At 34.6% G+C, this 26,436-nt stretch overlaps 1 protein-coding gene and 1 long non-coding RNA gene across 5 annotated transcripts in view; both read right to left on the bottom strand.

Moving 5' to 3' along the window:
- Positions 1-26,436, bottom strand: part of LOC132279102 (uncharacterized) — a 49,918-nt gene that overhangs the window by 13,578 nt on the left and 9,904 nt on the right. The gene's annotated exons all lie outside the window — the stretch shown is intronic.
- On the bottom strand, positions 683-22,176 carry LOC132276259 (CSC1-like protein RXW8). 4 transcript variants are annotated; one of them, XM_059777613.1, is made up of 11 exons: positions 21,904-22,176; positions 19,844-20,264; positions 12,075-12,221; positions 11,687-11,750; positions 11,377-11,586; positions 10,108-10,287; positions 5,466-5,764; positions 3,277-3,553; positions 2,565-2,840; positions 1,385-1,618; positions 683-1,310 (listed from the first exon to the last, which is right to left on the bottom strand). In XM_059777613.1, the coding sequence occupies exons 2-11, from the start codon at positions 20,122-20,124 to the stop codon at positions 1,062-1,064; spliced, it is 2,217 nt and encodes a 738-aa protein (XP_059633596.1). In that variant the 5' UTR covers positions 20,125-20,264; positions 21,904-22,176; the 3' UTR covers positions 683-1,061. The 4 variants fall into 4 exon arrangements, with proteins under 4 accessions (XP_059633596.1, XP_059633599.1, XP_059633598.1 ...); XM_059777616.1 differs by having other exon boundaries at positions 19,844-20,004; positions 21,904-22,175; XM_059777615.1 differs by lacking the exon at positions 10,108-10,287 and having other exon boundaries at positions 21,904-22,175.

Below are 26,436 nucleotides of genomic sequence, written 5' to 3'. Positions count from 1 at the left end.
TTTTTACAATGGAAACAATTTCATGAGAATACAAAATTGTACAAAAAACTCAGTTTGGTTGAATTTTCTAAAAACTGTTTTATGAAAACTCAATTATAAAAATACTTGTTTTCAGAAAACAGTCTTTTATTATTCTCTGAAAACTATTCTCTATTTTCTAATAACTGTTTTCAGAGTTACAAACTAAGCAAACCCTTTGTTTTTTCCAGATTGATGGAATGGTACATAACAATATACTCATTCAATTAAATCTCCTTGATGTATATATGCTCTCACACAACGATTCTTTTTAAGTGGTGTTTCATGTAATTAATGTTTTCGATTATTTTTGCATATTTTTGGCCATAATGGCATTTCTGTCCATATATTTGCACATTGAAATCTAGAATTTATTGGAACTACTAAAGTCTAGGGATATTCATATAATTAATGGATATTAACGGTGTTTAAACTTTGGTTATTTAATGATCTGATGCTATGTCCCAACATATTACTGCAAAGCCTAAACAAGAACCAATTCCTCTCATTGTAGGCTTATAAAACTCAAAACTATGCAGTTCACAAAGTACAAATTTGTTCCAATACCAAAGAACATCATCTGCTCTAAATTCAAGCATAATGTGACTTCCCAATCAGTTTTTCTACAAGTGAGAAGAAACGAACAAAGAAAGAGAAAAAGAAAAAAGAGGAAAATAAACCTTCACTTCTATTCGAATGGTGCACTAGGTTTGCTGTCAGAAATCATATAACTTCTGTTCTATACAAGGCTTCAAATGTACTTCAGAAAAATTGTACTTCCGGGCAACACTATCAGAATGGCGGCAATAAGAAAACTTGAATACGTACATAAAAATGAATTGGAGATGATATTGGAGCTACAAGAAAAGCTTGAGAGACTTTCTACAAATATCTCATTTCTCAAAAATGAATTATGTACATAAGAGCAGAGCTCGGTCTACTTCGTATTCGCATTGTATTTCTGAACTGCAACGAACTGTTCATGATCCATATATTTAGGCTTGATTTCTTTCTTGAAAAGCGACAGCCTTAGACCAAACAGTTTACCTACCTGATTCCAGATGGAAAGTCTCTCTAGATTGTTCACCAATCGAACCAAGGTTTATGGCTTCTGGATCTTTGAGTCCGTCACCATCCCCATCGCCACAATGGTTCAGTTGCATATCATCCTTACGCGAGTCTTGGCCCTCTTGGGACAGTGATGCAAATTGACAATAGGCTGAACGCAACTGCTTATGAATCTCTTCCATCCTCCCAGATTGCTCATCTTGCCGATCCATTTCCATAAGGACCTGTGAACAAATCCAAACAACATGAGAGAGAGAGAGAAAGAGAGAGAGAGAGGTAATCCATTTCTAGTCGTTACCTGAGCAGCATTGTTCTCGAATACTGGCCGAAACCTTTTCCTGCAGTACTCATTAAAGAGTAGTGTAATAATAATCAGTGGAACGGTGAAGCCCAATGCAACTGCTGAATGCTTCATTCCAAAGACCCCAGAGACTATTATTTGTGTCAGCACCAACGAGAAGATTGTCGTGTTATGCATAACAGGCCATAACTGTCCCCCACTTTCATATTTTGCAATATATACATTGAGAATCTGAAACATGTGTGTTGAGATCATAAATTCAAAATACATTCTTCAGTGGCACCCAAACAGAAACAAAATTAATTAACAAATGGAAAATGTATGAAAAAAAAGGGCGACATTAAATTCACCAGTCAACTAGAATGTAAAAAGAATTGCCTTTAATAAGGTGACAATATTAAATACACAACGGATTCTTGTAACTGAAACCATATAAGAGGGTATTAAAGCTTTATTGGGTAAAGCATTCTACCTCTACAATTCAAACTTCCTTTTCTCAAACTTGAAGTTCCAATGAAGAGGCATATAAGAACGATTAACATAATTTGCCAGCAAGTAAAAATTAAAATTAAAATTAAAAAAAAAAAGTCAGTAGGCACTCAATGAGCCTTAAGCTGTTTGGTAAGCGGGATTTGTGGTGCGGTGAGGGGCATTCTAGAAGTAGGGAGAAAATCTGATAGTCATACTCATACCTAGCATGTTGCAACATGCTAGGACTGCATGAGTTAACAAAGCAGCAAGGAATTGACCAGCCTCCATGACAAAAATTTCAATTTTTTTTTTTTTGGGTTAGTAAAATTAAATAATTTGCAAATTTTAAGAAATATTATTTTAACATTTTCTTTGGTAGGCATGAAACAATGGGGACTTGAACCCTCAAGCAACTAATTTCACCTAAAAATCAAGTGACCATAACCACAGCCGCCTCAGAGGTGCAGTGCTAATTGATGAGAATGCATGATTATCACTCAAAAAGGAAAGACCCACAAATTAGGATGGAGTTAATAAATAAATGATGAGAAAACTGTGCATACGAACAAGATACAATTAAAGCACCACAAATGCACTCCGACAGCAATAGATAAATATAAAGCACTACAAATTCAAGGTCAATTATTTCCATGAAAGAGGGAAAAAAGGTTAAGATAGAACAAAGTGCATGAGTTAAAGAATTCACCTGATTACGGTACACGAGATAAGCAAGAAAATAGTAAACCAGCAACAAGGGCAGCACCAATGGTACCAATATGGAACAGGTGAACCCAATAAGTCCGAACAAGAGGACTCTTGGAATTTCTGTGTGATATGGAAAAGATAAAGGGCCATAAGAAAACTCCTTGTTTCTTAGAATGACTCTATTAAAGAAGGTGCAGAGAAGACCGACTGGTTGCATGAGCTCGGATGACAAGCTAGCCCAACCTGATGTCATAACGTAGGTCATAAATAAGGCACCCTGCCAAAATTCAATACATAATCATAGTTAAGAAAAATTCATCTAAATTTAATGTTTGTATAAATTAAGGAGTAAAGGGACTTGAAAATTTTTCATATAACCAAAGTTTAACCTATATGAAGAAAAGACCACATATAGAATAAGGCTATCCAAATAACTTAAATCCACTGAAAAGTCATGATAAAGCCTCAGCTGGCGACTTATTACAAATACTTCTCAACTCAAATTGATGAATTCAGTTTCATTATGGAATTTGAATTCAAAATAGTTACTCAATATTTTCATTAGAGAAGTTCCAATAAGAAAAGATACATACATATATAAGTCTGACAAGGAGGAGAAAAGTCAGTTGAAGATATAAATTCTAAATGCATGCTAAGAAACAACTGGAGGATAACCGCCTATCTTGGTACTCAAAAAGAAGAAAGAATAACACCTGTAAAGGAACCGCTATGGCAAGTTGGGTAGGTAAGTCTCTTGGTTTAGAAATGAGAAGCAAATTATTCATAACGGTCCCTGAGAAGACATTAACAAAGAAAACATTCCAAATTATGAAGTATAGGACTTTGCAGCATGCACTCTTTTTCCTGTCACTACGTGAGACAGGACCCTCCACTGTCGATAATAGATACATTATTGGTGGAACAGTATACAGAAATATCATCAGTATCACACTTGGTAGATACCCTGTCACCACCTGGATTACGAACTTTCTGCATGAATTAAAAGCAGGGTAAGTATTTCAACAGAATTCCTGCCTATATCAGATCAACAATTTACTATCATTTTGAACCCTATTCCATTCTATTTTCTAAAAGAAAATAACAATTCAACAGAACCAGATGTGCTAATGGTAAGACACTAAAATACAAGAATTTTTCTCACAATCAAGCTAGTATGACGCCAACAGCAGTGATCATAGCATAATAGTGAACCAGCAACATCTAGAAAATAATGACAATAAGAAATAAAAAGAATACTACCACAAAATTGCCAAGACAACAATAATAATAATGAAAAATCAATTAAAAATATGAACTAGAAAAGTTGACAAAAAAACTCATCCAGCCAACAAATATTGTAGGGAAATTGTGTGTTTCAAACGTAGTTACGAAAATGATGAGGTTGCTTAAACAATGAAAATGAGACAAACAAAAGGCAAGATCATTTAAATTATTTATTCCTTGCTTATTTACAATGACGTGAGGTTAAATCTGGTGAGCAATGCTTGGGGAATCCATAGGGCATCAAACTTAAGGCCTTCAAAATATCATAATAGTTGCAACTGAAACTCTATATCAGGTAACTCTTCTCCTGATTTGTAAAAATCCATTACAAGAAACAAAATTTGACAATAATGCATTTTGAATTCATGATGCAGTAATTCAGATACTGACTTTAAAATCAGTAATACTAAGATATTGGCCACATAGATTTAAGTAATATGCTAATATTCCAATTTAATAAGCTCATGTAAGGAACGTATTTAGCATTTCTCTAGCACAAAAATTTTGCAGCTCCAATTCTTTGTAAACAATAACATTGACTTAAATGCTTCCATTTCCATGTAAGAAACCAACAGAAGGCTTGTTTAACCTAAATAAATGTGAAATCTTAAGAACAAAGAAATAAACACAACTGCAACCATATTGAATTCTTTTTTTTTTGCCCTGTCAGCAATATTGAATTTAATGTTTCTTTTCCCTGTATAAAATGACAATTACAATCACATTGATGGTCAACTTCTAAAAGAAAAAGCATAATGCAAGAAATTTTAACACTTCACCCAAAATAACCATATGGGATTAAGGCAAGGATGATGATGATGACCCAAAATAACCATATAGACAGAGAATGCTTTTCAAGTTTTGAATCTATAATCAACATATATAGGAAGAAATAACGGAAAGAAAAATTTTAGAAGGTAACAGTGCAAGGCAAGGCGTTTCTCTCCCCATAAGGTAAGGCAGATACCTAAAGGCAAATAGCATGACCTTTCAATTATTTTACAATTAGTTTTGAAACATGTATCGATAATAATAAAATATAATAAAAGAGAGAAAATAATTAAAATAATAAGTAGAAAATACATATTTTTAGAAGTATAAATTCATCCCTAGGCATAAGTATAGCAAGATAGTTTAGCAAATAAATTATTTAAAGTTCCATCACTGACAGAATTTCACAAAAATTTACATAGAAATAGAAAATTACTGGTTTGATTGAAAATTAAAGGAATACAAGAAACAAAGTTATCAAATGATAATACAAAGTATGATCATTAGATATAGCTACACTACATTGAGATAGGGAGTTGTGTAAAAATGTAAAGCCACATATTCACTATATGTATCAAAGTTAAATAATGGAGCAACGAATGGTCACTTAAAAGATTATAGTGAATATATTAATAATTTAAGGCATCTTACTTGAGCACAACAAGGCGCAAACACACACATCTTTTACAGCATTACTATTGCCTGAATCATAGAGTGTATACCTATTGCCTAATTATACCGTTGCCTAATTATCAAAGCCTCAAGTCAGTTTAGAACTGCCCCGCCTTGAGGCCCTTGAGGCAAGCAGTCAAAAAAGTGTTAAAATTATGACCATAACAATACTTACTTCTCTAAAATTCCTCTCATAAACGGAAATCTTTTCTGCAGCTGCTCTACATGAAGGAGACCTTGTGTAAAAGTAACAGGCAAAAGGAAAAAAAACATGAAAACGATGGCGGCCAAAAGAGTTGCTATCCTACGGATCCAAAGCTGTCTATAAGGTATATGAAGATTTTTCCAATAGATATCAGGTGGTTCTGGAGCCAACTGCGTGACCCATAACATAGGATTTGGTGATTGAAGAATCTCTGAAGCAACCAAAGCAGCATAGCGTGTCCTGAAAAAAACTAAAGCTGCTGCACACTCCTGCATGAAAAACCAAAGCACTTAAATTACTATGTAGTGATTGAGAAAAAGATCTTTGAAGTAATATTGTTCAAAACTAGTACACATGTTTCAACTACTTGAATTCCCTTAAAAACACGCAAGAAGATGTTAGTGATGACTACAATGTGAAATACTAAAAAGTATTCAATCTTTCTACACAAGAATAAATGACGGTAGTAATGAGACCAAACAGAAATGTTATTAAAAACCAACGGGCCTGTGGCCTAGCGGTCAGACCCTTAGTTCCCAAAGGAGGCATGCGTGTGTGAGTACAAACTAAGAAAAAAAAAATGTTAAAAAAGGTTTTAGCAGATAACGTCAGATTACAAGTACAGACTATATTCAATATGTCATCTTTAGCTAAATTACTTTGTCCATAACCGCTTACACTGGTAAACATAGAAAAACAATTCAATGAAACTAAACAGAGGAAACAATTCAACAAACTTTTGGACGTCTATAAAACATTTCATCAAGTTCTACAGTTTAATTTTTTGTGTTCATATCATAGAGCAACCAAGGAATAGAAGAAACTAAACAGAGGAAACAATACAAGAATTTCAAAATAATACTAATAGTAATAAGCAAGAGGAAGTAGATAAATATAATTAAATAAAAATCAAAACTAATAAGATGGTAGCTAAATCCAAATGAAATTCTTTCAACAGTTTATATAAAAAAATAAGGCAAAAAAGAGGGTGAAAGTTTTTTTTATCAATGGCAACAATTGGAGAAAAATTGACCAAAGACATGGATCAAGTTAGATGTATAGAGAAAATAAATGGAAAGATTCTAGTTAACAAGGTTGACATATTTTTTTGTTTTTTGATAAGTAACAAGAGTGACATATTAGATAGATGGCAGAGGTACTTTCAACAACTTTTGTACGAGGAATATCCTGGGGAAGCCATTGAAAAATAATGAGCCTAATCTTGGAATTATAGATAAAATTAATAATAAAGAAATTGAAAGCATATTACAAAAAATGAAAAACAATCTAAGAAGCACGGACACTCCAAAATGGGCGAAGAATCCGTGTCCGACACGTGTCGGACACGGACACGCGTCGGACACGCCCCGACACGTGTCGGACACGCCAAAAAACGTGTCTGGAATTTTTTTATTTTTTTTTATTTTCGGACATGGCTTGGACACGGCTCGGACACGGCTCGGACACGGCTTGGACACGGCACAGACACGGCTCAGACAGCTCGGACACGGCTCGGACAGCTCGGACACGGCTCGGACAGCTCGGACACGGCTCAGACACGGCTCGGACACACTTTTCTGGATTTTTTTTTTTTTTTTTTAATTTTTAATGCTGATATGTTAATTTTTTTTTTTTTTTTTTTAAATTTTTAATGCTAACATGTTCTATTTTTTGTTTTGTACTACCCTAAAGATGGTGATATATATATATACTAACCTAAAGATGCCACAATTCGCCGTGTCCGTGTCCTAAAGATGTTGATATATATATATACTAACATATCAGTAATATATATATATATATATATTCCAACCTAAACATATCAGTGTTTTTTTTTTAAATTATTAATGCTGATATATATATATATACTATTTGCCGTGTCTGTGTCCTAATTTTTTTGGATTTGCCGTGTCGCTGTGTCCGTGTCGTGTTGTATCCGTGTCCCGTATCCGTGTCCGTGCTTCTTAGAAAACAATAAAATGATAGGACCAGATAACATTTCCATAGAAGCGTGGAGAACCTCAAGAAGAGTAAGAGTGGAGGAGTGGCTAACAAATTTATTTATCTTAGAGGAACGCATGATACTTAATGAGTGGAGGGAAAATACTATAGTACCAATATACAGAATAAATTAGTTACATAAAATTGCGATGACAAGAGTTAGACCATAAAAATCTTTGTTAAAAACAAATGAGAACACTACCATCAGACCTATGATATAGAAAAACAAACTTTTGGCTTAAGAGCATGACGAGGTAAATTGAGAATACATAAAAAGTTAAATTGAGCTTTATTGTAATATCCAGTACCAGCATAAAAGTTGACACCAGTGCCCTGAGCAGTTTTAACTATAAAAGTGACAAGAGGTTCATAACAATGGATCAATAAAGGTACTATGATTATAGGCAAGAATGTTAGATAACTAGTTTTGCAAGATAGTATTGACAGATTCTCTTAACCAAGTGCAAGTAACTGGGCATTCAAGGATCTAAATTAAATGGCCATAAAGTAGCCATATCTCACTGGTCTTTAGTAATGTCTTATAGGAAACTTTTTGCTTCTAATAGGCAAAAATAAAAATAAATTATCCATGAGTTCCAAACCAGGATGAATGGTACCAACCTACACTATATATGTGACTAGGAATAGAACAGGGGAGTAGAAGACAACTTCGATGCGAACTGATCATGCTTTTGGCAATATGTAGAGTTATAAATGCAAATCCATTCTGAAGGTTAAAAATAATTACACATCAGAAATCTACACCCAGCATCAAACACACTTTAAGAGACAGAATTAAATATTAAATACAAAAATTGTCAAGCAAAACAAATTTTACATGTCACTTTGTTATACATGCATAAAGATTAGAGGGTAATTTGCAGTGACACCCCCTCAGGTTTGCCTAAAAGACAGGTAGATACAACATAGGCCATTTTTGGACAATCACACCACCAAGTTTGCAAACTTGAACAATGACACCCCATTTTATAAAAAAAAAGCCAAACACAGCCTTAAATGACATGAAATGTCTAATATGCCCTAAGATGTTCACCTAAAATTACCAAACTATCATCTCATCTCCCTCTTCCATCTCTCTCATCTCTATGCCGTCGCCATCACGTACAGAGACCCCACAACCGACCCTCCGATGATCTAACCCTGCGGTCTGGCCAGCAATACGGTGAACCCATTCGCCACCGAAAGCAGATCGAACGATGTCGTATTGGGGAGCACCGTCACAGGAGTATGTCAAAACGGCCATGGAAGGTGGACTGTAGCTCCGGGAGTGGTCGTTGGTTGTTTGAGAGTCATATTCGCTACAGCGCCTAAACCGATGGTCACACATCCACACATAGACCCATATTCCTTTTCCGGCAAAACCGCAACACGGCATCGACCACATCAACCCATCAATTTGCAGCCACCTGCCACGCGCCGCCACATCCTTCCTCCTCCCTCCTCCCTCCTCCCTCCTCCTCTTCCACACCCTCAAACAACCCCTTAATTCACCGCCACCTGCCATACGCCGCTGCGTCCCTCCACCTCCCTCCTCATCTACCACATCCTCAAACAACCCGTCACTAGGATCCCTCCACTTCGATCTCTGTATATATACATATATATGTATATATATTATGTATATCACCACCACCACCACCACTTCTACCACCATCATCACCATCCAATCCAACCCACAACAAACCTAATTGAACCAAGAGAACCGTAAATCAAACCCAATTCGCACACACACACATAGTATCTCAAACCCCCAATTCAAAACCCCATACACATGAGAGTTTTACATATTTATCTCAAACCCCGAACCCATTTCATCCACGACCTTCGCCGCCGCCACCCAACCACCGCATCTTCACCCACGACCTTTGCCACCACTACCCGACCACTGCATCTTCACCCACAACCTTTGCCGCCACCACCGAGATGAGAGGGTTGAAAGAGAGAAACGAGAATCTGTGTTTGGCAAAAATAGGATTGAAAGAGAAAGATAAGGAGAGGGTAGTTTGGTCATTTTATGAGATAATTAAAATATATTTTAGGGCATATTAGACATTTCATGTCAATCAAGGCTGTGTTTGGCTCCTTTTTTATAGAATGGGGTGTCATTATTCAAGTTTGCAAACCTGGAGAGTGTGTGAAGTTGCAAAAATGTTCTCTCAATTAAGAAAACTGATTTCTTACACTTCAAAATATCTCAACCTCTTTTCTTTCTATTTATAGATCGTTACAAGTATTCTAGAAGCTTCCTCTTTGATCTTTCATGCTGGGGTGATCTTTTGGGCTTTTCTTTCAATACAAGTTCACTTCCTTTTCTTTTAGATTGGGCCTGAAGACCATTTTGATGGAGATTGGGCCTGATGGGCGGTCATTCGGTCGGGTCAATTGTTTTCTCCCAATCCAATCTTTAGTGGGATGGGTCATACCCGGCCCAAGCTATTTTTGGTATCTTCAGTGTGATTGTCCAAAAATGACCTAAGTTGTATCTACCTATCTTTTAAGCAAACCTGAGGGGGTGTCACTGCAATTTACCCAAGATTAGATAATACTGGTGGCAGAATTGGTTGACTAGATTCATGTAAAAATTTCTTACATTTTCTCTTGCATTCATATCGCTAAAGTCACCTCTCCCTTCAGGAGTTCCTAATTCACTGGAAAGGATTTTGAAAGAATGCGTAGGCCCTCCACAAAGGCCACAACTTGTCAAACTTGGTCTACAGTGTCTTTCATCTGAAGTGCACTTGAACACCTTGTACATCTCTGCTGCATTATTCTTCAAGCAGACAAGGTCAAGCATCATGAACAAAGCACAGATTTATACAAACTGGAAGGACATGAGTTAGTTATATAAACTGGAAGGAAAAATTCATCACCTACTTTCTATCTTTGTCCTAGTGGCTTTGGGTCTTAACTCCCAAGCTCTAGGTCAAGGTTTAAAGACTGTAAAGAGAAAAGAAAGGGGAAAGAAAAAGTTTATCGCCTTGAAAATAAAAGAAATACTAGATGATGGACCAAAAGCAAGCTGCTGATAGACATTGGAGAAATTTTAAAAGTAACTTTTTTTTTGTTCCCAAGTTGAAACATTTCGCAGTCAAAAAATATATTTTTTCATTTTAACTGGTTTTATTTAGTAGGGTAGTTGCTTTCTAGAATGGTAACTTTTGGATAGGGACCATTCACAAGGTTGTGCCTTTCGATTGGAGCCAATGAGAAAAGAAAAAAATCCTAACTTTAGATGAAGTGAAAAAAGGTAGGATTTTTGGGGGGGAAAAGGGTGCAATCTACGGTCATATCTGGAGAGAGATTTCCACTAAACATGACTAATTGGAAAGGTATATATATATGTGTATATATACTCCAGTTTGTCTGTATGAAAGACTATGAATGTTCCCCCAAAAAAACATTCTATTTGAGGAGAAACAATTAATTCTCTGAATAACAATCCAGACTGCTTATATCCATTGCCTTCAATAAATCATTAATCAAAGAAAGAATGTTAGAAGCAAATGAGTGATGTGTACGAGAGATAGCTAGAGAGAGAGAGAAATATGGGGAATCCCATCATGTCAACACACAACAATCTTCTCAGCTTTACTGTAAAGTGAAATGTGTTCAGTCTCAGGCATCACAAAATAAATTTCAGATAAATGGAACATGAACTATATTCCATCAAAAAGATGTAAAGAAGGCATTTAGTTTCACCAAAATAAAGTAGTTGATAACCACTTTAAAGATCAAAACATTTTTAAATTTTGCTGGTCAAATAAGAAGATCAGATAATAGGTTAAATAATACACATAACAAGCCAAGCAAAATATTATATAAATAACATGCTTTAAGAATCTCCAAGGGAAATACTCACCATCAGTTTGTGAACTGTACCAGAATGGTAGACCACTTGGTGTGATAAATAACCTGACGCATGGTAATTACTAAAGAATTTTTTCACTGAATCACTGTATGATTCTTCTAAAGACCAAGGGATACCACGAACAAGAACTGTGAAGTGACTTGGGCTCAGTGGAGATCCTGTAATATATGCCATCCTCATGATTGTGATGCTTTTGTACTCCTAAAGGGGAAAATAGCAACAGTTCCATAATTAAAATACACGCTCTAAGAGTATGTTAAACAGAACCGTTATGTAGGATATAGGAGGTGCACATCCTTACAGAGTAAAGAAGAACACAAGCAGAGCCAGATATGATGTATAATGCAAGACAGTGTGCCCAAACCCTGACAAGAAATATGTATGATGAAAGTGAGGACAATGTAAAACAAGATAAAAATAAATAAATAAATAAATAAAGAGAGACAGAGAGAGAAAAAACAATTGATGAGCAGATGGTTTTAACATGTTATGTCAATAATTTCATTACTTCTTTGAGTTAGCATTATAATAAGCTGTGGTTGAATATGTAATGGAATGGCACAAAAATCTGCTTTTCTTTTTTTTCTTTTCTTTTTTTACTATAAATAGAGTCTGGAAGGCTACAGCATCTGGAACTTCTTGAAGTTCCAAGTAGTTAATCTAGCACTTGATTTTGATGAAATTCGTACCATTTTGATCCTTCTTTGACATTCCCAATGGTGAATACTTCCAGTGACTCTGAAGGGATTAACTTGTGTTGCATCTCTTTCCCAAAATAATTCAGCGGCAGCACAAGAAAAATGCAAATGAAGGCAGCAATAGAGAAAATTCGGATACTGTGCAGAAGCATTGCAGCAACTGGGTAAGTAAACTAAAAAATTGAACAAAACGGAAACCAATTTGACAAACATGCAAGGTAGATGAAATTAAACACATCCAAACACAAGGCTGGAACATTATATTCAATAATTTCAAATGAAAATGACTTAAAACTTATGGTGGAAATTTTCTAAAAGCTGTATGCTACATAAGAAATGCTGTTAAAGGATTTAAATATTAAAGTTCCACCCTCTCTAATAGCTTAAGCTTTTAGAGTAGGTGGTTGTTAACATGGCATCAAAGCCAAAGGTCTCAAATTCAAACCTCACCGTCTCCTTGATAATTAAAAATTAAAACACGTGTTGGACCAAAAGAAGGCCACATGTGAGGGGGCGTGTTGAAGGATTTAATTATTTAAGTTACACCCTCTCTTATAGCTTAAGCCTTTAGAGTAGAGGGTGTTAACAAATGTAAAAAGGGAAAAAAATAAAAACCAGTATTTTGAATATGTTTTAATAGCTTAAGCTTTTAGAGTAGATGGTTGTAAAGAAATGTAAAAAGGGAGAAAATAAAAATAAGAGTATTTCAAATAATTTCTCTTCTACTAAAATTAGATCAAGTTAATTCTATATGTCTTGATAGAACATTAAAAAAACACTGAAATTTTACTATTAAGTTTGTTATTCAAAAAATAATAATAAAATAAATAACTGAAAGTGTGACGTTCCACATCGCCTGGAGGGGGAAAAGTTGTTGAGGCTTATATGAGTGAACACCCCTCAACTGTGTAGATGCATTTTAAGGAAAACCGTGCACCGAGAGAAGAGCATGCAAAGCGGATAACATCTACATGGGTTGGGGTGGGACGTGATATATGGTATCAGAGCCAATACCCAGCCAGAAATGAGGGGAGCATGCCCAAGCCCATGCAGTCAGGCCAACGGGGACGCTGGTGATTGTGGCGTTCTACATCGCCTTGAGCGAAGAAGTTGCTAAGGTTTTTATGTGTGGACACCCCTCAACTATTTAGATCCGTTTTGAGGGAAACCGTGCACCAATAGGAGAGTATGAAAAGCTGACAATATCTACACGGGTTGGGACGGATCATGGTAGAAAGGATAATCATAAATCATAAATCTATATGGTAAAAAGGGTAAGGAGAGTATCAAACCCCCCTGCCCCAACCCCAAAGAAGAGTGTTTGTCTATGTTATGCCATCAATAAATTAATTATGAAATTAAAAAGAGTCATAAAGCATGCAGATGTTTTTAAAAGGATACAAGTTAAATTGAAACGAACAAACACCCAGCCCGCCCTAAAACCTCATCAAGCTCAGAAGTATCCTCAGAATGTCAAAATATATATATATATATATACACACACAATTAGCAAAGGGCATCTCACGAGTGTAAAATTTTGGAGTTCTAAAAGGATTAAAATGATAGGATCACCCACCACATAACTTAAGAAAGACTTTGGTCCCAATTACTTGGGTTCTCTAAAAGGTCTGCTTCCTAAACTCATGGATGATTTGGAAAATTCTTACCGTTATTTGAAGAAAAATAAGTTGAAAAACTGAAGAATACAAGGAAAACTAATGAAAGGCTGGCATAAAAATAGATTTTTGATTCTTTAGAACTTTAATATATGCCAATGCCTTTAAGGATATTACAAGTAGAGTGTTTCCATTTCCTAACAAGACAAAGATATACCTCAAATCAATATACCCTGTGTTTAACAAGCTCCACTTTACTGCTTAATACCAGAAATTGCTTTAAAAAACTAACACAATGAAGACAGTTAAATAAATTAAGATATACCTCAAATCAATATACCCTGTGTTTAACAAGCTCCGCTTACTGCTTAATTACCAGAAATTGCTTTCAAAAACTAACACAATGAAGACAGTTAAATGAATTAAGAATGAACCTCAATCATCTTACAAAATTGTATGAGCCCTAAATCTCATTTTAGCACTAGATTGCGCCACAACACATTTCCCCTCCACATATCAGAAGATCACCATACAATATTAAAATATCCAAAATTAGTTCTCAACGAAGACTTCATCACCAAGCCAATCAGCAATAGCAGATCTAGAATCAGTTTCAAAAGAAGATTCTATCCTTAAGAACTCAGATATACCTGAAAAAATGTGGCTAGCTTTCCAATGAACTTCTTCAGGAGAATGCATACACTAACCTACCACACCGACAACAAAGGTGATAGCAAGGCAAACGAAAGACAAGTAAATCAGTTTACTCCGGTTCTGTTTCCTAATAATTGGACGGTTCACTTTTCTCATTCTTCAAACAATAAATTTAAATTTGTTTAGCCCAGCACACCAAATGATTTTATAATATTATTGATGTGCAGTTGACCTTACTATTGTCATTAAATTAAGGACCACTATGCATTTAATTCGAATCCCAAATCTTAGAATACAGGGATATGTGTCCAAAAGTTGGACAAGGAAAAGTGAAGATTACGACACATTTAAATGCATTATATATTTAGTTAAACTGTAATGTTTTATGTTGTTTTATAAGAATATACTCAAATTAAATGGAATGTGGTAAAACAAAAGGTTTTTCATCTATCTCATAGATAGGAAACAATTTCTGATTTTAAATTTGAGTTTTTTCTCCTCCTTCAATCATGTCACGTGAAGGATCCGAGAGACTGATTTCGCGTGTTGAACCTCCTGTATCCATACCCATACCATGTCTTGTCGACACGGGCACGTGAAGGAAATAGGAAAGTCCATGTAACAAACCTTCTAAGTACCAGAACTCACTCATTTTATGATGCCATTTCCCAATCCCATGTTCTGGAATCATTTTTAAACTACATAATTATTCTTTAAAATCGAAACTCAATTCAGCAAGTAAAGAAACTAGGTCAAGGGTGGTCCAATCTAACAATCCATTAATCAACCTAAATCCTACGTCCTCTAAGGTCTCACTTATAGTTGAGATATACTTGTGCTTTAAGAAATTGTTTTTCTTAAAACAACAAATTAATGTTTGTGTTCCTTTTTCCAACAAGGAATAAAGTTAGAACCTATAGAAATAGAGATAGGCTACAAATCGAGAGACAAGTCTTCTTCAAGAGTTAAGAGTCTTTGAGATGGTTAAGAGCATAGTTTGAGTGATTAAATGCTCTTGTAAACACCTTTTTTTAATTTTCTTTTAGTGAATTAAATTTCAATAAATCATTGTATTGCAGGATCTTAAAAGGTGAAGTATGAAATCTGAACACAACGCCTAAGATCAACAAAGTGGCACAAAAACCAAGGTGGAGACATCCACAAAATCTTCAAGTTTGTTTGACATATTTTGAGACAAATTCAAGATTTGTTGTGATATGTTTCAAATTCCTTTTACTTTAGAGTTTCACTTTGTTAGGATGTTGTGATATGCTTAGGCTCTTAAAAACTGCAATCCATGACCAACGAGGACAAAGGTTTGTATTCCTTGTCAGCATGGAATTCTAAAGAGGAGACTTAAGGTCGGAGAGTTGAGCATTAATAGAGTTTTTGAGAGGCTTGAGAATGCATTTTGAGTGATTAGTGCTATTGTGGACATTTAAGTTTTCTGTTAGTGAATTTTATCTCCATTCCTCTGCGAATGTAGATAACTTGCCGAACCATGTAAATCTTGAATTCTTTTACTTGCTTATGTAATTCCTTTCTATTGATTGCAGGATCTTGGAGGTTGTATCTGAACACAACATCTACAATCAACACTTTAACTTTGCATGCAATGTGATTTGGTGTAATGGAACTGACCAATGTCATCAGCAATGCGACTTCATCATCGTCAACCTATCTTTTCCTGCGTCTTGAAAAGCCTTGTCAAAGCGACCAAAGATATAGACTCATAAAAACAAATTCTTTATTACAGTAATTTCCAACACACAAACATGTTTCATAAGAATTTTTTTCCCTTAAAGTTCAGTTGCATTTGTCATCGCCTACCATCAAAACTATGAAATTTTCATAAAACAACCCCTCCGTTTCTTGATTTTTCTTTCTTTCTTTTTTTTCATTATTTTGCCTCCTGTTGATCTCTTTCTTAGAATTTCTTCTTCCGTTACTACTTTCTCACTTTTGCAACAGCACCATTTATTTCTCAATGATCCCATTCAGAACCACCTCAACTACAATCACCATCTCAACTACCATAGCTAACATCACATACATAACTCAGCCATGGGTCTTAATATTCGTAACACCACTACCAAGGCACCAACACTACTACAGCTCCCCCCACCCCCTCTCAAATCAATTCCATCACCAAGCATCAATGCCATGACTACCAGTGATAATTATTCATATTCAATTCAATAAAATCAACAGGAGAAATTTCAAGCAACAATTTGAGTATGGGTTTAGTTAGTAATATTTACCACTATATCATGCCGTCAAAATCTAAACCACTATGAGTGAATGATGAGAGAGCAAACCACAGCATATCTATCCAAAGGGCAGTTATGATTTGTGTCTCAAATTCTATTATAATTAGGTTTCCATTTTAAAGTCATATTTTATAGGAAATTTTTTGTAAGACAAGCCTTGGCCTCTAAGGAATTTCTTGTAAGGCAAGTATTGGCTGCTAAGAAATTGGAATCCTTGTCCACCAAGGAATTGGGTGTAGAACTCTCTATAAATAGATACCTAGGGCATTGTTGGGAGGTATGAGTGGATAGACATGTAGCCTGTAGAGGGCAGCCTCATGAGGGAGTTGTGGTGCAAGATAGGTGGAGGGAGTTTACTAAAATGGCAGAGAGAGAACTAACGGTGGGAGTCTCGTGAAATGGTACACGGTGTAAGGCTCAGGAATTCCATACCCTGGAGCAAGAGTAAACAAAAAAGAACTCTAGGGTAGGAGATGGTGTACACAGTTCGGTGTTAGAAATTCTCTACTTTTGTAATATCTCCCCATCAGTATAATGAATATCTCCTCATCCGTGGATGTAGCCCAGATTTACAGTAAACCATGTACATCTTGAGTTGTGGTTTGTGATTGATTTTTTTCTTGTTGGTTGTAATTGTTTTGCTTCCGTTGTGCAGCCAACAAGTGGTATCAGAGTCAATGGTTCATCTAGCGATGTTCAGCCTTTATGTGAAGAAGATGCCGAAAACACAAGGAGTCTTAACAGGTGTTGCAACAGGTCTCAGATGCGGGTGGAGTAAATCAATCAGCTTGTTTGGTCACGATACAATCGTTATGGATTACAAGGCATGGAGCTCGGTAGTTAAGGTGGAGCCTTGAAAGTCTGACTAACCGAGCAACGTACAGTGGGGACATTTTTACAAGAGGATCATGACATCCTGGCATGCATTCCGAAGAGTAAAGAGTTCATAAGAACACTCTGTGGGTTGAAGTCCCTGAATGGTGATCCGATTTGTGTTCAAGATTGAAGCTACAATGAATTGTCCTGGTCAATGTTGTGGGAAGCGATGATTGACGCGATGGAATTTTAGGCAAGGTGGAGATTGTTAGGAATTCCGTCTCAAATTCTATCGTTATTAGGTTTCTATTTTAGAGTTGTGTTTTATTAGGTATTTTCTTGGTAGACAATACTTGGTCTCTACGTAATTGTAATCGTTGTCCAATGAGGAATTGAGTTTTGGACTCTCACCTAAGTTATTAAAATTATGAGGAGAGAGATGTAGCCTTATCAGGAAATTCATGGGTAGAGAGAGTGTTAGCAGATATGATAGTCACGATTTATGGAATGACTTACCGTATTAGCAGAGATTTGATTATGCTATAGAATATGCCATAAAATATGCTATAGAATATGTTGTGATTTGATTTAATTTCCTTTCTTGTAATACGGGCATGTACTCTTTTTATCTATAAATACTAAAGCTGTGAGTGAGTGATTATCTTATTCAAGCATTTACACAATTCTCTCCTTTTTTCTTCTTTTTATATTTCTAATTGGTATCAAAGCCAGGGTGGTCCGACTGCAATGAGGGCGTAACGAGTTCGGCACCACCCATTCGGGAGTGGTCTAAGGTGACATCGCCCAGGGTGGTCCGACCTTAATGAGGAGCATTGCGAGTTTGGCACTACCTATTCAGAAATGGTCTGAGAAGACAAAATTGTTTTTTTTTATGGTCTGAGGAGACATTGTTGATTCTTTCATCTACATTGTTTAAACATGTGTATGAAGGAGAATGGTCTGATAAGACATTGTTGATTCTTCCATCAACATGTTTTAAACATGTGTATGAAGCAAAATGGTCTGATGAGACATTATTGGTTATTTACGATATGAGGAGACATGATTGGTTGTTTATGGTCTGGGATTTGCACTCCATTTGTTACAAGCTCTAAGCAGCTTGCACACATTCTTACAAAGGGCGTCAGTAAGATTGTATTAGGCGTTTCAGATATCCACACACCAACTTAAGGGAAAATGTTAGCAAATATGATAGTCACGATTTATGGAATGACTTGCCGTATTAGCAAATATATGATTATGCTATAGAATATGCTATGTTTTGATTTAGATTTGGTTTAATTTCCTTTCTTGTAATATAAGCATGTGTTCTTTTTTATCTATAAATACTAGAGCTGTGAATGAGTGATTATCTTATTCATTCCTTTACACAATTCTCTCTTTTTTTCTTCTTTTTATATTTCTACTGAGAGTTACGGGTTTGGTAGAGTTAACACTAATGACAAGAGGGAGTCTCACAGAGTACACAAAAAACTCTTTAGGGAGTTTGTGTGTATGGTCGGGTGTTACAAATTCTCTATTGTTGTAATATCTCTACATCTCTCTTCTCATCTGTAGATGTAACTCTAATTTTGGGTGAACCACGTAAATCTTCTGTTTTGTGTGTGATTACTCTATTTGCCTTTGTCGGATCTCAATGTTTCTTCTGCTTCCGCTGTTCCTATCAACAAGGACACAATATTTATTCCACTAAGTACAAAAACCTGACTGCTAAATTTCATTTTATCCCCCCCCCCCCCCCCCCCCCCCGGGCGTAACTCGCTGGGAATAAGTTAGGGTTTGGAATGAGAAGAAAAAGTTTGAACAAAGTAAACATTACTTTTAGAAAATTAAGGTATAAGGGTATTACAAAACAATAACTTATTTGTCTGCTATGCTATCTAAAATACATTTCCAGGGTGGGCTTCCAAAGAACAGTTTCATCTACAAGAACATCTCAACTAACCCCATATACTCCATAATATGGTAAGTTGGCTTTGGGAGATGAGAAGTCCTGGGGATACTGAAATCTATGTCAAGTGTATCACATGATAGACAAGAAAAAAATTTGTCACTATCCAACCAAAAAATAAATAAAAATTCCTGCCAAGGGTTTTCAGTAAAAACTGATTTGTGGTTAGGTCATTTAAACATGACGAATAAAATTGTGGTAAAACTTAAAATTAAGCACTAGATAATAGCTTATGCAAAACAAAATACTAAAGTACTCTGCCTAAAGAAAATAGAATGACATAAAATTTTCGATATATCATATTAGATAAACTATTTCAAACTTTTCTTTCACCAACCAAACTAAGAATGAGATTCAGCATATAACTTATCAAGCAGACGCTAAGGTACCAAAGTATAAACTTCCATTGTTTTCAAGGCAAGATATTATTACCTAAAAACAATCATCCTGAGAAAAACCACTGCATCCAAGCCCCCACTAGCCAATAGTTCTTGTTCAGATGTTTCCCAGGCCTTGACCATCCAACTGGGGGAAGGAACAAATCTGTCAAAGGAGAAATGGCCATGGTCTTTTGATCGTTCCTGAGCAAGCCTCTGTCCGAAGTACACATTTACATTGCTCGGTTGTTTCCTCAAAATGGAATACAATGACAAAAGCACAACACTAATGGCTATATTGATGCCAGCCGAAGTTAAGAGAGCAGATAAGTACATCTCTGCTAACTATGTCCACTATATACAGAAGTCTCATTACCCAAGAATAATGTGGAGGCGCATATGTAAAAGGTTTTGATAAAAATAAATAAATAACAGTATTGCACTATGGTGGCTCTTTTCTGGCACTGATTCAGTAGCTGCAAAGGTGACAAATCAGTGAATAGTGAAACAAAATTGTAAAGACAACTGTGTTAACATAATATGAACCATATGTCAAACAAATGCAATGCATTTATTTTCTTCATTATCAGGAAAGGGAAAAATTATTAAGAATATGATGAAATAAAATCTCAAAATAACTCTATAAGGAAACAAACAAAAAAACTTTTTCTATGTTCAAGTCTAAACTTCTATACAAACATATAAAAAACTTTTACGCTTACACCAACCAATGTACTGTACAATAATTTAAGAGCAGGATATAAAAAATAAAAATCCATAAACATTTAAGATCAAGTTCACTTTACATAAAAAATCACGACAATGGAGAATTCCTAATTCTGAGTAAACCATCAATCATATTCAACAATACACCAAGTACACCTTGTACAGATTTATCACATACTACTACCACTCAAGGACTTGCACAATACTAAAAATTATCTTGGAAATGGAAGGAATTAGCATAAAATTCCAAAACACTACGAATTGTTCCAGGACAACATTTTTTTAACTACTGAAAAGAAAAATAATAAACTAAAAAATTATGTCCTTTAAAAAATCATTTTTATGGAGATGAAATAAAATGTCAAAATAACTCTATAAGGAAACAAACAAAAAAACCTTTTCTATGTTCCAAGTCTAAACTTCTATCCAAACATATAAAAAACTTTTACGCTTACACCAACCAATGTACTGTACAATAATTTAAGAGCAGGATATATATAATAAAAATCCATACACCAACCAATGTACTGTACAATAATTTAAGAGCAGGATATAAAAAATAAAAATCCATAAACATTTAAGATCAAGTTCACTTTACATAAAAAATCACGACAATGGAGAATTCCTAATTCTGAGTAAACCATCAATCATATTCAACAATACACCAAGTACACTTTGTACAGATTTATCACATATTACTACCACTCAAGGACTTGCACAATACTAAAAATTATCTTGGAAATGGAAGGAATTAGCATAAAATTCCAAAACACTACGAATTGTTCCAGGACAACATTCGCTGGATTTAAGTGTTTTTTTAACTACTGAAAAGAAAATTAATAAACTAAAAAATTATGTCCTTTAAAAAATCATTTTTATGGAACTGAGTTTCCATTATAGCACCTACTAACCTTAGCCAGTTTTCTTGGCAACCAAACATAAAATTTTAAGCATCTTCAAACAATTAAAAAGACATGGATTCCAAGTCTTCCACAACACTTTGTACAAACAATTCTTACGTCCCAACATATTCTTGGGCTAAAAAATTACTGAATTGGGTATATGCCAATTGCCAAAGTAGCAACCACGGAGTAAAAAGAAATATGATGCACCAAAACATAAATAAATATTGACTCAGAGCAACATACTGATTACTGAAGTGAAAAAGAAACCACATAATGTCAAATTGTTAAAGGAATTGCAAAAAATCGAAGTTACGTACACACCGTATACACCGTACATTATATGAATAAATGTGTGTGTGTGATGTATAAAGAATATATACTTTCAGTAAACAATCGACAATCGATCTCGAATAAAAGACAGTCACAAACACTGATCTCATGAATTCAAACAATAATAAACAATAGAATTGTAGAAAAATAATACCTGTTTGAATTGGAGATTGATTGAAGGTTACGAGTCGAAACGAACAAAAGAGGATATGTATATGTATGTATATATGATCTTAACAAGAAGTTGATTGCGTTAAGACTCTGATGCAATTGCTAAGCCTTTGCTTCGACTTCACATCTAGAGAGAGAGGGGGACGAGAGAGAGAATGGAATTGATTAGAAGGGAGAGGAAACCCTAGAAGAACCGACGGAACTGGAATTCGCCGATTGTAAAAATCACGCAAATTGTAGGAATCCATCTGGAAATACAGTTAGTTATATGTCCATGTGTAACAGTTGTTGGGAAGAATTGCGGGATCAAAGCGGAGTGACACGTGTCGGACTCGGAGAGGTCGGTGGGAATGCCAGCTCGGTCACTGGTAGCGTAAAAACAACCTTTAATAGCACTTTCCAGATACATGTACACGTGTCCAATGCGTGTCCCAAATTTTTTAATTAAAAAAGTATTATCATCTGGTGTATTGCGATCTACGGTATTAAGGTGAATATTTAAATTACTAGAAAAAGAGATGCACCAAAAAAAAAATGCAATTTTTGCAGGGAAATTCAAGTCCAAGGGCACTTTTACATGTGATTGATGCCAAATTCTCAAGTAAAGGCCAATATATTAAATTCACACTTTTTCTGTACTTTTTCCTTTTTTAAGGGACAAAATTAAGGAATCAGAATTTTCCACTTTTATCAATTAGTAAATAAAATAATAATAAAAAATTATTATATTATTTGACTTCTGCATCTAACCTTTTGCCATATTTAATTTACGTCAAACGACCCCTTGCTATACTTGAAAGCTGCAAACAATCTCATCATGTTAAATTATTCTTGATGGCAATGTGTAAATGACCATATTTTCTTTTCTTTTTTTAAATAATAATTAATAAAATACCAAAATGGTATAATAGACATTTTGCAAATAAAACAATAACAATCTAATTAAATTTCGCATGAAATTTGATTCAAGGGGTCTTTTAATTAGTAATGCACCCCAAATGAAATGACATTGTCACCCCTGTTAAATAGTGTTAAAAAGTATATATTTTTGTGACAATTTATATTTACCAAAATGGTTTTGAGGACAATTATTTCTTTCTTTAATCCGTTTGGTATGAATAATAGAAAATGAAGTGTGAAAATACTTTTTTTGGAATGCAAATAACATTTTTTAATTAAAAAATAAAATCTGAAGAAATTGGTTTTATATAATCATAAAGAATTCATGGGAAGATTGGGTGGCTAAAATTAAACCTTTATGAGAGGGACATGCAATTATGAACGGATTTGGTGGCTAAAATCAAAACTTTATGAGAGGAACAATTATGAATAGATTGTGTGGCTAAATTCAAACCTTAGAAAGGAACAATTATGAAAAGATTGTTCTAAGATTGGGTGGCTAAAATTAAACCTTAGAGAGGAACAATTATGAATAGATTGTTCTAAGATTGGGTGGCTAAAATTAAACCTTTATGAATAGTCGTGGTTGTTATTATTATTATTATTATTATTGAAAGGTTTGAATTCACTAATTTTGAATTTAAGATTTTTTCGAAAAGTATGAATCTAATACTACTGAGTCATTGACCCATTTATAATGCGTTGGTTAGTTGAGAGAAGTTACAAATAAGTCCTACAATCCCACTTCTTTGTAATCCTCCCTTGTAAAGCTTTATATTCTTTCAATTTTTGTTTAACTTTTTATTCTTTATATTTTTATTTATTTTTGTAATTCTTCTTTGTAACTTAAAAATAACATAAGAAGAATAATGCTTCTAAAAGAGTTTCATCGCGATAGTCATAAAAACTCCACATTTAACTAATAGAATAAAAAATATATTAAACGATTCATTCAACTTTTTACATATTTCAAAAGTTGTCATAACTCATAATTTTCTCAAATAAAAATTTATCTTTAACTTTCACTTAATTACACCGTATTTTATTGCAATTATTGGACTAGATCTTTACATTTGTCAATCTCATTATAATTTAATTGAGATTCAAAAGATCATTATTCAGTATAATTTTTAAAAAAAAATTTGAGGGAGATACACTGGATAAAAATCTTATATTTAACATTATTTATACAAAATAATTGCTCTCTCGAACGTTCTTGAACTTAAACTATCCAAGCATTTTAGACAAAGAGTAGGTAAAAAAAAAATTTAATAAGGTAGGAGTTGGGCACCCTTATCCCAAAAAAGTTAAAATTTAAAAAGTGTAGAAAAAGTTAGGATGTTGGGCACCCTATTTTATAAAGAAAAGCTTTACACAAAATTAATGGGTCTCTCTCCCCGTTTCTTCTTGTTATCTTGATATTTTTTTTTATTACCCTCCTCATTCAAACTTGTTCCAATAAAAATGAAACGAGTGTCCTCGTGTTGAAACAGTGTAGATAAGTGTGCACCATTCATATGATCAATCAATTCAATACTATTATAAAAATATTAAAAACAGGTATCCATCCTTTTCATGATGGACTTGAATGTTCTCCGAGTTGCCAGGTGCATAGTAACGTGGGTTCTTTTTCTGAGTGAATAAAATAATTTGACTTTATACGTCATTGAATGTATTCATTGACTTACGAGTCATTATTATGGTGGGTCGGTTGGACTTGTCGTTGTAATGGCGCTTTAATTATTTATTATTAATAAAATACGCATATTTAGATAGAGTAATTGGGGAATCGAAAAAAATTTCTTGAATTAACGTGGAAGTTGACGTGATTAGTTATTTTTATTAAATGTTAAATAATTATTTTTTAAAAAATATTTAAATAGATAAGGTAGATAAAAATAATTTGATATTTATTAAGAATTAATTCTTCGATCTCCCTGTCATTATTCATTTAGATATCATATTTAATAATAAAATTTAACCAAAATAGCATATGTTTTGACTAATTTTAATTTCTAATTTTAGTTTTTATTTTATATTTTCGCAAAATTTACTTAGGTTCTCGTGACTAGCATATATGTTTTGATCATTGTCTTGACTATCACTAGTTTGTGAATATTATTAATACGTGAACACTTAGGCCGTTGTGTTTTTGGCATTTTGTTTTGGTCTAAAACAAAATAAGTGTTTTGTTTGGAAGTGTTTTGAGTTGAAAACGGAAACATGTTTGGCGACGAAAATTTGGAGTGAAAATTTCAGAAACAGAAACATGTATAATATGTTTAGCTAGGTCTTTTATTTCAAGAAATTTAAAAACAAAACATGTTTGACAAGGTCTTTTATTTCCAAAAATTTAAAAACAAAACATGTTTGGTAGAGTCAAACTGTTGCCAAAATTGCTGAAACAAAAATAAGAAACATATTTGGTAAATAGTGTTTTTAATTTGTTTTTAAAAATTAAAAATATATTAATACATTATATTTATATATAAGAGTATATTTTTTATAGGGTAAAGTGCATTAAACCCCCCTGAACTATTGGGGTATGTGCAAGAAACCCCCATGAATTATAAAAGTTGCAAAAAAAACCTCTGAACTATTGGGGTATGAGCAAGAAACCCTCCTGAACTATAAAAGTTGCAAAAAAAACCACTGAACTATTGAGGTATGTGCAAGAAACCCCTCTGAATTATATATTTTTTGCAATTTACCCCATCCACACGAATTAATTGACTGAAAGGGACGATGAAGCCGATGAATTTGTGGCTGGGATCGAAGTGGTAGATGTTATCTGAGGAGTGTTTGGATAAGCCAAGGAATCTGTTGCTGGGATCGGTGGGTCTCCTGTCATAACTCCATCATCGCCGTTGCACCACCTGCCAAATCCGTCGGCCATATATATCACACTTCTCTGTATCGTTGCATCAGCCCATCGTAATCACCGCCTTGCCCGCCGTTCAGCTCACCTTGCTCACTGGTCCATTCCAAGCTTACCGGCCCATTCCGCCATCTCCATAGCCGAGCACACCGTCGTCCGTGTTTCGAGCACACAGTCGTCAACAATTCACCGCCGAGCCCCCTTGAGCTCGCCATCGCCTCCACAGTTCACGGCCGAGTCAACCGAGCTCTTATCACAGCCGAGTCCTCCGCGCACAAGCCGCCATCATCCGAGACCGAGCCATCCCGCCGACCTCGGATTTCTTTAGTTTCTTCTCTTTCTCTCTCATCTTTTGGTAGGAAAAAAAAAAAAAAAAAAAAAAATGTAAGAAGTGTATAAGTAAAAACGACACAATGTGTTATAAGGGTAAACTGGTCTTTCAAAATTTTCGGTGCCGGAAGCTGATGTCATGGGGTAAATTGCAACAAAATCATAGTTCAGGGGGGTAAAGTGCAACAAAATCATAGTTCAGGGGGGTTTTTTGTAGTTCAGGGGGGTTTCTTGCAAATGACCAATAGTTCAAGGGGGTTTAATGCACTTTACCCTTTTTTATATGTTTTGAAATTTTTGTTACACATACTTTTCTTTTTCCTTAAACTTTTGGAATAAAATTAAAAATTATGGTTTAAGTGCTTACAATTGAAAACTTCAACTAAAAATTGAAAATTGATATTGCTC

The sequence above is a fragment of the Cornus florida genome, unplaced genomic scaffold (assembly GCF_030987335.1).
Source record: "Cornus florida cultivar Cherokee Brave unplaced genomic scaffold, ASM3098733v1 CherokeeBrave_3.0.0_Hap2_Chr10, whole genome shotgun sequence".
Taxonomy (NCBI): domain Eukaryota; kingdom Viridiplantae; phylum Streptophyta; class Magnoliopsida; order Cornales; family Cornaceae; genus Cornus; species Cornus florida.
This window is presented reverse-complemented; position numbering and strand designations above follow the sequence as displayed.